At 39.6% G+C, this 13,219-nt stretch overlaps 1 protein-coding gene across 1 annotated transcript in view; it reads left to right on the top strand.

Annotated features, from left to right (window-relative positions):
• ppfia4 (PTPRF interacting protein alpha 4) overlaps window positions 1–13,219 on the top strand; it is a 191,746-nt gene that overhangs the window by 143,335 nt on the left and 35,192 nt on the right. The window contains exons 9-14 of the mRNA XM_036559543.1: window positions 1,807–1,890; window positions 6,891–7,022; window positions 8,363–8,425; window positions 8,599–8,690; window positions 9,267–9,399; window positions 10,761–10,987. Of these exons, the coding sequence (XP_036415436.1) occupies window positions 1,807–1,890; window positions 6,891–7,022; window positions 8,363–8,425; window positions 8,599–8,690; window positions 9,267–9,399; window positions 10,761–10,987 (731 nt within the window). The remainder of the gene's footprint in view (window positions 1–1,806; window positions 1,891–6,890; window positions 7,023–8,362; window positions 8,426–8,598; window positions 8,691–9,266; window positions 9,400–10,760; window positions 10,988–13,219) is intronic.

The following is a 13,219-nucleotide window of genomic DNA, read 5'->3' as shown; positions in this document are numbered from 1 at the left end:
CACTCTCTCCATGTCTCTTTATCGCTCTCTCTCTCTCTCCCTCTCTCTCTTTCTCTCTCGCTCTCTCTCCACTATCGCTGTGTCTTTCACTGTCTCTCCACTCTCACCACGTCTCTTTATCTCTCTCTGTCTATCTCTCTCTCTCCTCATCTCTCTCTCTCTGTCTCTCTTTCTCTCACCCTCTCTCTCTCGCTCTCTCTCTCTCATTTAACTCTCACCTGTCTCTCTCCACTCTCACCACATGTCTCTCTCTCTCTTTCTCTCTCTCGGTCTAGTAAATGTGAAGTTTGTGCTCCGCTGACCAAATCAATATGGAGAGATAGTTTCCACAGGAAATAATGGAACATGAGCGGAGAGATGGAGAGAGTTGAGTTCTCTCTCTCCGTTTAGTTCCTCAATTACGAGGTTATTGGCAAGCGTGACGAGAGATCTTTAGAGAAGCCTGTTGTGAAAGGAGTTAGTGGGTCTCCTATTGAAGAGCAGTTTAGATGGAGGCAAAGATAGCAGGTCATTGTCAGAAGTGTGCAGGGTAGCCTAAAGTGACGTATTGTTACTTCACACTAGCCAGGAAGTCTAGCAAAAGACAACTTTTATGAGTCAAAGAAATATGGGGCTGTAAGATTAGTCGTTTAGACATCAAAATTACAATTTACATTTATATTTCAGTGAAGAGATTTTACACATCTCACAGAAAACTTAAGGCACAGTTTGAAAAGCCCTGCCCTGGGAAATCTTTTGATAGATCTTTAATTACAGACCTTGAATTCTTGGATCTTAAAGTGAAAATCAGGTATGACAGTAGCTGGCCAATCAGCCACATCAGTGGTTTAATTAGCTCTCACTGGTTACAAAATCCAGGACCGGAAATAGGATTCAAAGTTTAGAACTGAAGACCACTATTCTATACTAATTAAGCCTTTCTAGATTATTGTACCAGTACCAGCGCACTTCTGTCGAAGCCGTTTTTTTATACATCATTTTCATATCAAATCGTCCAGCAATACAGTAATGCAATATAGAAAGCTTGAAATCTCAGGATGCGAATTCAGCAAACATTTTATGATCCGTTATTCACAGCAGTTACGATCGTCTCGTTTGCTACATAAGCGTCGAATGAGCAAACGCTAGCAAAGGTGTGGGTCCTTACATTCAAAGCCTTGCTGCTATCCACAGATACATCATAATCCAAAATATGCAGTCTTGGTAACATGGCAAGAGTCAGAGATCAGTTTAGAGATCTATGAGTCAGACAGAAATCAACTTCTCCATTCTAGCCTCTGTTACTCTGTGTCGCTCATTCTTACAATTATTCTGAGCTTGAGAGTGTTACCATTCAAAGGAGACCAAGATCATGATCGTAGCCCAAAGTATGAGGGAAAAGTGGTCCTTTTACTTTGGGTTTACTGTTTCAGGCAAAAATTGGGTGACAGGGGTCTCCATTAAAGAAGAACCATTTAAGAACCTTTATTTGTAAGGTTTTTTAGTTTGCTAGACACTGATCTTCTCTTTTAGGCATACTTTTGGTCTAAAATAAAACACTAAAGCTCCAAATTGAGCAGTGTGATAAAAATAAAGCAGTCTAGCAGCTAAACTGACAGAACTGAATGAAATTAGACCTGAAAAGAGAAACTCTCGAAATGTACTGTTCCTGAGTATGTGTAAGTACAGTTTGATCAAAATTGTATTTAAGTACATCTAACTTAACTACTTAGTTTAGCATTTTTTGGGCACACAAAAGGCTACAAGACCATTTATATGTACCTCCAGTATGCCTGCTCTTCCCAATAATGATGCTGAATCTTGCAGGCTGAGGAACGTCATGGCAACATAGAGGAGCGCCTTCGACAGCTGGAGTCTCAACTGGAGGAGAAGAACCAGGAACTCGGCCGGGTGAGTGGAGGAACTGGAGAGGGGCTGTCAACTAGAATGGTCAATGGGATTGGGTGGACGTCATGAAAATGTAAAGAAGTCATGTGGAATGGCAGTAGCAGATTAGAACATGAACGTTACATGAAATTATTTTACTGATAAACCGTACGTGTCAAAACACAAAGCACTAGTAGAGCACAAAGCACTAGTAGAGCTGCATTTAAAAACAACCATCAAAAACCATGAATACAGTTATTTTTCATCAAAATGTCACATACTGAGATACAGTTAAACAAGACTTACTATGCTCTCTTTTAATAAAACGTGATACGATTTGGAAATTGTTGACAACATAACATTTTGAGACAAGTCACACAAACAATGAGTTTTACAGTAATACAGTAGCACAATAGTAAACCACTTTCTTTAAATACTCACAATGTCTGCAATATTGTTTATGACAATAACAAAATTTGACATGATAACTGTAAATTATCACAGTATTGCCTACCTCTACATGAGTACACATATACTGTGTTTGGGTGAGTATATAGGCTAATGCACTGCACGTGTGTGTGGTGTGTGTGCTGAAGGAGACAGTGGGCATAGTAATAAGTGTTGACCAGGCCTGCAGGACACAGTAAGGCCTCTGTGAGATGACTATTCCCATTAGCCTGGCTTTCTCTGTTCTGTCTGTCTGAATTCCTTCACACGCACACACACAAATGCACACGCTCACACAGTGTGCAAAGTAACACATATACATACACATTCACAAGCACAGCACACATATTTACACTAACATAACATTCTGTGCAATAGTCAGAGACCACCCTTCATTAATTGTCAGGCAAAACAGCCATTATGTACAAAATATTTGTGTTTCAGGTGATGTTTCTGAGGAGATTAGATGCAAGATCATGCAAGTGTAGAAGGAAGGGAAAAGCCAAAGGAAAATAAGTGAAAAAAAAATCATTAAGTTAAAAAAATCATTAAAATATACCGGACAAAATGGGACTAGATCTGGTAGACCACAAAAACTATCACCATCAGATGAACAGCACTTAAAGCTTTCATCTTTGAGAGAAAGGAGAATATCAAGCTCCACTCTTGCTTCAGATCTGAAAAAATCCACAGGTGTTTCTGTCCATCCTTCCACTGTGAGAAGACAACATTAAAAGATTGTGTACCTGTCAAGAAGATGTTATTGAGAAAAAAAAAGAAAATTTGCAAACCATGCAAAGAAGCTGCTGATGTTGTCAGAACAGTGGGCTGACCACTCCAGAGTCCAGACCGCAACATCATTGAATGTATTTACTATTACTTGGATGGTAAGAAGCAGAAAATGCAACCAACTTCTAACTCTGAGCTTTGGAGGTGTGGAAAAATATCCCTGCAGATTACTTTGAAAAACTGAAAGCAAGCCTCTTGAAGAGAATGGAAGCTGTAACAATGGGAAAGAGTGGACACACTAAATATGCTTTTAAGCATATTTTATATTTTTTCATGCAGCAGAAAAATAAGTAACTTGTACTTAAAGGCACTTTGGACTAGAAAGAGAGTGGTCTCTGACTATTGCACAGTACTGTACACTCCCAAAATGGCAAAACATTAAGCTTTTAATTGTCTTAACAACAAGTCATTAAACAAATAGATAAAGTAGCTTAGTATGGGATACCTTTTCACTTTGATTTCTTTAAATATTAAGGTATTGTGGGTAAGCCCCAGACAACCTTTTACAGAAAGAAGAGTCAATATTGTTCCATTCAGCATTGATGGCAATTGCTAACAATGCCAAGCTAGCTTGTTTTTAATGTGAGACCAAATATTCTCTGTGGGATTTAAATCAGGACTCTGAAAAGGCCAAAAGCCATCAGTAAAAACTTATATTTTGGACTTGGCCCATTTATTTTGCATGAAAGTATACATATGCACACATTCACAAGCACACCACTCGTATTTACCCCAACATAAACATTCATCCATACTCTACATATTACACACACTCTCTGTCTTAAATGCCTTTGCAAATATGGGCCATCTCTCAACTTGTCCCCTCACATAGCACAACTTCCCCACCCCCACTGAGCCGAGTGCCGTGATTGGTTGCTATATTTGGAAGTTGAATAATTCATGCATGGCTAATTTCTCTCTGCGTGTGAGCTGATGATTATTTTTACTTGAAGGAATTCTCCACAGAGGCTGAATGTCGCCCCCTTTGGCCCCAGTTATGACCTAATACTGACATATCGGCAGCCTTTTTTTGGCGTTTCTGACATCGGAGTGACTTTCTAGGCCGTTTGCATATGAACGGCCACTCGCCATAAAAACTTAAGACTGTGTTGCCTGGCAACTACGACTTTGAGAGTGCAGTGAGATGACACTATGCCTCTTTCTGTTGTCCTGTGCTGGACTGTTTTATTTATAAGACTTGAGAGAGATTTCAGCATGTGAAATGGCCACATGAGAGCATAGGACACTTTTCACTGTGCATGTTCTGGGTAAAATGTAAGGCATTAAATGCACTGACATTGCATGTTGTCACGCTTTGATTGATGTACACCTTTTAAAAGGAACACTTTAGCATTTTTTCAACTTAATCTCTATGTGCTGTATCTGTATTATATGGTATTTGTGACTAATTTCTCTGTACGTAGAAAAGAACAGAAAAATGCATTAATAATACAAGACAGTGGGCAGATGCTGAAGACTCTATTACGGCTTCTATTACAAAACAAATTCCAAAAAAAAATGGGACAGTATGTAAAATGCAAATAAAATCAGAAAGCAGTGATTTATAAATCTACTTTGATCTGCATAAAAACAATACAAGGACAAGATATGTAATGTTTTATCTTATCAACTTCATTGTTTTTTGTAAATATACGCTCATTCTGAAATTGATGCCTGCAATGTGTTCCAAAGAAATTGGGAAAGGGAAATTTAGGACTAGGGACATTGTGAAATGTTCAGAAAACATCTTAAACAGTTGCTGCAGTTATGCTTGGGTATAAAAGGAGCATTATGGAAAAGCCTAGTCCTTTATGAGCAAGGATGGTTTGAAGCTCGTCACTTTGCCAAAAATAAATCTGAAAAAAATCCAACAAAGCAAACTAAGCAAAGATTTTAGGTATTTCAACCTCTACAGTACATAATATCGTCAAAGGATTTAGGGAATCCTGAGAAATCCCTGTGCATAATGGAAAAAGGCAAAAACCACAAGTGAATGCTTACAGCCTTCGACCCCTCAGACAGCACTGCATTCAAAACCGGCATCCTTCTGTAATGGATATCACCTCATGAGCACAAGAATACTTTGACTTTTGTCAGTGAACATCATCCATCCCTGCATCCACAAATTCAAGTTAGGACTGTACTGTGCATATTGTGGTCTGTTGGGTCAACCTTTCAGATTACTTATGGAAATAATGAATGCTGTATTTTCAGGCCAAAGAACTGAAGAACCATCCAGATTGTTACTATCATAAAGTTCAAAAGCCAGGATTTGTCATGATATAGTTGATAACTTGCACATCTGTGAAAGCAAAATTAGTGCTGAACACATTTTAGGGCAACATAAGCTGCCTTCTAGACGCCGCCTTTTTCAGGGGCATCTATTCTTATTTCAACATGACAACACCAAGCCACATTCTGCATGTTACAACAGCATGGACATGTAATCAGGGAGTGCTAGACCGGCTTGTGTGCAATCAAGAACTGTCTGCCATTGAAAATGTGTGTCTTATTAAGCTCAAAATATGACAATAAAGGCCCTGTAGAGTTGCGTGACCGAAGACTTGTATACCAGAAAAATGGCAAAAAGTGACGCTTTCATGACTGGATATTGTGTTCTCAGTCTCTAAACTATTATTAAGTGCTGTTAAAAGGAAAGGTGATGTAACACAGTGGTGAAACATTCCCCTGTCCCAGTGTTTTTGTAATGTGTTGCAGGCACCAAATTTGTAATGAGCATATATTTCCAAAAAAAAACATAGTTCCTAATGAAAGACATAAAATGTGTTTTTGCACTGTTTTCAATTTAATATAGGCCAAACAGAATTTCCTGATTACTGCTCTCTGTTTTATTAGCATTTCACTAACTGTCTCAGATTTTTGCAGTTGGGGTTGTATAAGTAAGAGATATGCACCAACAGTGGAGCATTAAAATGGCTAAAATGAAGCATTAAGTCGTTGCTACATCTGTTTGAAACATGTCTACTTGCCTCCTATGTCAGTACTGCGGTAGTCTCTAAAGCAAATATATTCAATATTTTTGTCTTTCTGAGGCCCTCTTGCCAGTTTTTTTGAAAACTTGGGCCCCTCTCAGCTAAAACAAACTTGTCAATAAACAAATTACTGCAGCTTATGTATAAAGAAAATCAGATCAGATCATTCCATTTGTCCAGAACATTTATTGTCTATTATTAACCGGCTCGATAAATTAAGAATAAAAAGCAGCTCATGACAATACAAGCTTCATAAAAAAACATTTTTTTGATAATTTTTGACATTTTATGTTTACATTTTCTATCAAGTCCAAGGAGGAGCTGCTGTCTTGCGTTGAATGTTTTCCCTTTTCTAGCACACCTGATTCAGCTTATCAGCTAATTATCCACTCCTTGGTGAGTTGAACCAGATGGTTTAGAGTATGGAAAACAGGGTCTCCCTGGACTGGCATTGAGAACCACCGTGTTACATCATTTTGAAAATACACAGCCCTCATGGAATACTGTGAGTGTGAATGACTAAGCCTGCCATCTACTGGCTATGTTCTGTATTCAAAATCAACTCTAAGGCTAGAACCAGTCAAGTCCACTTAGGAGGACCCCATGCATGTTGTATGCTGTTTGTCATTGCTTAGCAACTTGTAATTGTTATTTGTAACAAAAAAACACATTTTCATTGAATGAACTGATGCTTACTCACTGAAGAATGTCTCTTATTGTCCTCCATCTTCTCCATTTTCTTTCCACCTCTTCACTTATCTGCCTGTCACGCGTCCTCTCTTTCTCTCTGCTCAGGCTCGTCAGCGAGAGAAGATGAATGAGGAACATAACAGGCGCCTGTCGGACACAGTGGACCGCCTGCTCACTGAGTCTAATGAACGACTACAGCTCCACCTGAAGGAACGCATGGCTGCACTGGAGGACAAGGTGAAGACTTTGACATGCTGACATATACATTTATATATAGAAACACCCTCACATAGAGCACCATACATACAGCACTGTGTAAAAATCAGAGAGCAGCCTTCATTCACTTCATTTCCTCATTTCCAGTCAAAACGGCTGTTAAGTAAATTTTTTATTCAGGACATTATATAGAAGCCTCAATAACTATATATATATATATATATATATATATATATATATGTATATATATGATATGTGTGTGTGTGTGTGTGTGTGTGTGTTTCTGATAAATGAGTGTAGGTACAATTAATACAACTAATGAATTGGCAACTCGGTGTACATGTACACATGCTGCATACAGATGTGAGTGTATACTTGCCGACAGCTGCACATGCAAATATCACCATCACCACCATCTGCCACTGTAAGCCTTCAAGTAATGCAAAACACCCAGCTAGTAACCGTGAACTTTTAGCGCAGTCACCGTCCTACACAGGCCTCGTTTTCTGTCCTCTTCTCAGGCTAAATGTCACCAGCCCTGAGAATCACACATGCTGCCACAAGAATTAACACCCTCAGCTCAAACATCACTGCTCCTCTCAACACAGCAAGCAGACCTCGATTACCCCTGTATCGCAAAGGGCTCCAGCATCAACATTTAGTACATGGAGATACATAAGGTTCTTGACCCACACAGACAAGCAAGTCCTATTTTTTCAAGGTTGTGGAGTGAGGTGTGGGGCAGAAGTCTGGACGAGCGAGTGTTACTAAAAAAAACATATATACCTGCTGTGTCTGATCCACTCGTACCAGTACAACACACACTAACACACCACCACCACGTCAGTGTTACTGCAGTGCTGAGAATGATCCACCACCCAAATAGTACCTGCTCTGTGAGGGTCCATGGGGGTCCTGACCACTGAAGAACAGGGTAAAAGGGGGCTAACAAAGTATGCAGAGAAACAGATGGACTACAGTCTGTAACTGTAGAACTACAAAGTGCACCTATATAGTAAGTGGAGCTGATAAAATGGACAATGAGCATAGAAACAAGAGGTGTCATAATGTTATGCCTGATCGGTGTATATAGGTTAGGCAAATTGTTAAGAGTTTGTGTGGGAAAATAATTATGTTCGACAGGTAAGGACCACCAAAGCCCCCCCCCACAATGTAAGAGTATAGCTCTGTCACTAGACATCTGTAAGACCCCACATCCTGTTATTGTATAAAAACGTGTGAGGGGAGCGTGTGTTGAAGAAAATGTGTGTCCAGCATTGAGTGTTGCCACAAGTGCAGCTTTGATATCTGCTCGATAACAGGTTTAATACCTTTCCTCTCCTCTCTTATTTTATCTCTAGAATGCACTCATCCACGACCTGGAGAATTCCCAGAAACAGCTGGAGGAGTTCCACCACTCCAAGGTAACGTTACCCCTCGAGATCGCAGAGCACGCTCTAAAATGGGAAAGATGCGTTTGTGTAAATTGCTGTAATTGCTCTACACACTGTTAAATTTAATAACATTAAGCTGTTTTACACTGTTCAATTAGTCTTGTTTTAAAGTAGCATTGCTTATGTGGATGTTTGCCTTGCAGGAGAGGCTGATAGGGGAGATAGAGAAGCTTCGGGCAGAGATTGATCACCTGAAGAGAAGGAGCGGTGCTTTTGGAGATGGAACACACCCTCGGTACTGCTGAGCATATTGACATTATTTTATTGAAGTTTGATTGTAGTCAAGTGCTGCACATAGTTAGCAAATTTCTTGCTTTATTGCTCTCACTTCAGAAAGTCCTAGGCAAGAAATGCAACTCAAAGTAGAAGTTGAGCTGAGGAACAGTGCTGTTTGCCAGAAGAGTTTAGCATAGTTTCAGAAAGGGCACATATTCTGGAAAACCAAATATAAAATAAAAGTGTTTAATGTACTTTATAAACATTGTTGACGTTTTAAAATGTACCATTCACTCATATGGCCCATATATGAAATCCAAGCTATAAAAAACCCAGTTTTCAATTCATTGTTCTTCTGATGACAAAAAAAACAACACATTTACATAAAATATACATGTTCAGTTTAGCTCCCGCCCATTCACACTGAAGTTATAAGGAGTGTTTCAGGCTGGACTGCTTTTGAGCTCATTTATTTATATCAGTCTTAAAGGCACAGTAATAAAGACAGCCTGTTTAATTATAAGGGATGAAGAATGATCATAATAAGTATGATGTATTGAGGAGCTGTGTTCTTGCTGTGGTGTGTGTTTGTCAGGTCTCATGTGGGCAGCACCACAGACCTGCGGTACTCTGTGGTGGAGGGGCAGGGAGATCATTACTCCTCAACAGGAGTCATACGGCGGGCACAGAAAGGACGACTGGCAGCACTCAGGGACGAGCCCACAAAGGTGCTCATGTCTCACTGCTATATATTCCTGAATTCAATTCAATCCAGTTAAATTCAATTAAATTCATTTCAGTTCAGTTCAGTTCAGTTCAGTTCAGTGCAGTCCAGTTCAGTTCAGTTTGGTTCAGTGTAGTCCAGTTCAGTGCAGTTCAGTTCAGTGTAGTTCAGCTCAGTGCAGTTCAGTTCAGCTCAGTTCAGTTCAGTGTAGTTCAGCTCAGTGCAGTTCAGTTCAGTGCAGTGCAGTTCAGTTCAGTTCAGTTCAGTGTAGTTCAGCTCAGTGCAGTTCAGTTCAGTTCAGTGCAGTTCAGTTCAGTTCAGTTCAGTTCAGTGCAGTTCAGTTCAGTTCAGTGTAGTTCAGCTCAGTGCAGTTCTGTTCATTTCAGTTCAGTTAGATTCAGTTTGGTTCAATTTAACTTGTTTAAATTGAATTTAATTCAATTACAATTCAGTTTAATTCAATTAAATTCAATTTAACTGACCTGTCCGTGCTCCACCTACAAATATGTTCTTTCCTAGAGGTTGGACAGGCTTTAAAGAATGCCATGTCATGTAAATGAGCTAGCATTAGCTTGGTGGCAATTTTATTCATATATCCCTAGTTCTGACTGAATGGGATGTTTGCCAATTTTCTGTAAAGCTTGTATGACCTCAGAACAGTTGCTGTAAAAAGAGCAAGTGGAGCATAGTCATATAAATTATTAAAATCAGTTCAGTTATTTCCATTTTATTATTCTATTCTGTTCCATTATTATTATTCAGTTTTGTTTGATTCATTGCAGTTGTTTCAGATAAAACAATCACATTCGTTTTTCTGTCCATCCATTCTTTACTATGTTGATGTTTTATGACCTGCTTTTTATTCTAATTGAACTGTATTTTGTAGATATTTTGTAGTCTGTAGATGTACAGCTGCTGCTCCAAGGCTATACGGTGGCCTAATCCTGAAAGTACTACCACATGAATACATACAACTACTACTTCTATCAGTAATGCAGAGGGCATGATACTCATCCCTGGCCTAGATAGAACCCCCCACATTCCACTATCCCCCTGTTAAGCCTCTGATTGTAGGCCTACAGTCTAAGAATACTTACAGACAGTCTTTCCTGTCTTAAATGTGTCTTTGTCTGCTTGTCTCTTATTGCTTCGCTGGATGTTGTGCTCACTGTAAGTTCTGCATTTTGTGACTACACTTCATCACCAGTTTCAAAGGCATGTTTAGATACCAATATGTTATTGTAGTCATACAGCTATATTGTTCCATCTCCGTACATGAATGTACCCAGTCATTTATAAGCACTTAAGTAGAAAACATTCGTCAAGGGATGTGTGTGAATGAGTCTGTGTGTGCTGTGTGTTCAGATCTTGCCGATGGTGGAGCAGGACTGGGACCGATCCCAGCCAGCCAGCCTGCGGGCCAGCCGCTCACACCTGATGGGCAGCGACACCGAGCTGTCAGACCTGGACGATGAAGACCGCGAGACCATCTTTAGCTCAGCAGACATGCTGTCTCCGAGTGGCCACTCGGATGCGCAAACGCTGGCCCTCATGCTGCAGGAGCAACTTGACGCCATCAATGAAGAGATCAGGTGAAACTAGATGTAGCAACAACGTGCCTGGAAATTCATATCAACACATCAACACCATTTTTTCTATGAGTTTGATTACTTTTGGAAATGACTGTCTTGTCATTTTGTTTATGTGGAAATCTCTTACTCTTTATAAGCAAGTAAACTATAATGTGTAGGAAAGCAAGCTGTGATCATTTGTCTTAACCCTGTAAAACCTTAGCCTAAAAGTGGCCACCTGGGCATATCTTTATACACTACGGCTCGGTTTCCCAGACAGGGAGTGAGCCTAGTCCTGGACTAAAGTTCTATTCCGTGAAAAATGATGGTAGGCCTCGTCTGAGAAAGCAAGGCAAGACAAGTTTATTTGTATAGCACCTTTCATACACAGTGACAATTCGAAGTGCTTTACACAAATGGAAAAACAAAAGCATTAGATAATAGCTTGTAACATTCCTGAGATCTAGCACCTCAGAAAGGCTTTTGCAAGGATTGTTATAAAGACATACGAAGGGCAAAGAAGCCAACCCTTTGTGTCCAAAGGTTTGTGGCCACCTGCTCATCCAGGGTTTCTTATTAGGAAATCAAGGGTATTAATTGGTAGGGAGGGGCTTTTAGGTCAAACTTTATATTTGTAAGGCATTATTCAAAAAACGTTAAGTCCAGTCAATTTGTGAAATTTCTGCCCTGCTAGAGCTGCCCTGGTCAACTGTAAGTGCTGCTATTGTAAAATGTTACTGAAACTCATGACTCCGCCATATAACTAAATGGGCTAACGTGTGTGTAATTTGCACTGTTTGTATGTCACATTCTCTGCACTCATTTGTGGCATACACGACAGTTATGACAAAACTCATAACTGAGAAAGAATTTTAAGCGTTATACTGGATGAACCAATATGCTGCCCAAATCTACTTTGTGGATCAGAGCCAGTTGACATGACTAATAACTATGTGTTACCAGAACTTCAATTTAAATTCTACAATTGTAAAAAGCCTGGTGTCATATTGATTCACACTATGCGTCTTCAAAGCAGAGAAGATTTGTCATCCATGCATAGCTGATTTCAGACAGCAGTCACCTTCCCTAGCAGATAGAGTAGGACTCAACTCTAATCTCAAACTCCCTGACCTTTTAAGCTCAATTACAAATCAAATCCTTCTGACAGGACTCCTTGCAATCTCCCTTTACCTCGGGTCTGGAAATAGCAGTCCAGAGGTCTAAGAACTGCCTTCAGAGCCCATCCTATCACAGAGCTGCCTGGATTCCATTCAGAAGCAAGCTCAGCTCTTTGTATTAGGACATCTGTCAAGTGTGACGCAAAACAAACAATACAGAAAGTGATGAAGTGATATTTATAGAACAAGGCAATCTGGAGTAGACTGGGTTCCACCTGCAGACGTTGGCATGATCGATGTGGCTATGTTGTTCTCCAATAAGGAGATTTTGGAATGTTTTATTGTTAAAGAACTGGGTAAAGCTTTCCTTAAAGTGGAACAGTCTGATTTGGCTTTTTTTTTTTGATAGCAGAAGGTGCTGTTTAATGCCAAAAACCATTTTAGGAAAAAAGAGGGGAAAAAAATTACAAACAAGTGATGTCATTTGTTCTGTATCAAAAAGAGAACGGACTCAGCTAAGCATTAACGTTGCATAGCTGGGTCTAGTGGTACATAGTGTTTACATTTTCAGAGCTAGATAAATCTTGGATTTTGGAGTAACCACATACACACATAATCTTTAAACAAAATTAATGTTAGAAGTGACAGAGATCAAGAGACAATGATGAAAGCCAGCAAGGCTGCAGCAGAAGAGGGGAACACTCACTGTGTGTCTATGAGGTCATCTTATGAATGCAAAACTAATTTACCTCATTATATTTCTGACTTTAGCTGAGACAAACATATTGTAATGCTGCAATGCGAGCACTCTTTCTGGTAGCATATTTAGCACCTCAGTTAACTCCTTTTTCTCCTGTGGTGATGTTTCTGATGATAGTGTCCACAGAAAGACTGAATTCCAATCTGAATTTGATGCTGATCAAAAAATCCAAACTTTTTTTTTTATTTACAAAAAATGCTCCTTACTGGAGTAGCAATGCTAAACAAGTGACTCGTACTTAATGGGAATCCACTGCTGTACTCTGTCAAGAAATGCTGCCTGTTTTGGTTAGTGGGGGCATGGCTTTTTTCAGTACATGCAGTGCTGATATAGCTACGTACAATTCAATCACTACAACAGGGGTCGGCAACATGC

Source organism: Colossoma macropomum, unplaced genomic scaffold (assembly GCF_904425465.1).
Source record: "Colossoma macropomum unplaced genomic scaffold, Colossoma_macropomum, whole genome shotgun sequence".
Classification (NCBI taxonomy): domain Eukaryota; kingdom Metazoa; phylum Chordata; class Actinopteri; order Characiformes; family Serrasalmidae; genus Colossoma; species Colossoma macropomum.
Note: the sequence above shows the minus strand (reverse complement) of the source record. Positions and strands in the feature narration are given on the sequence as shown.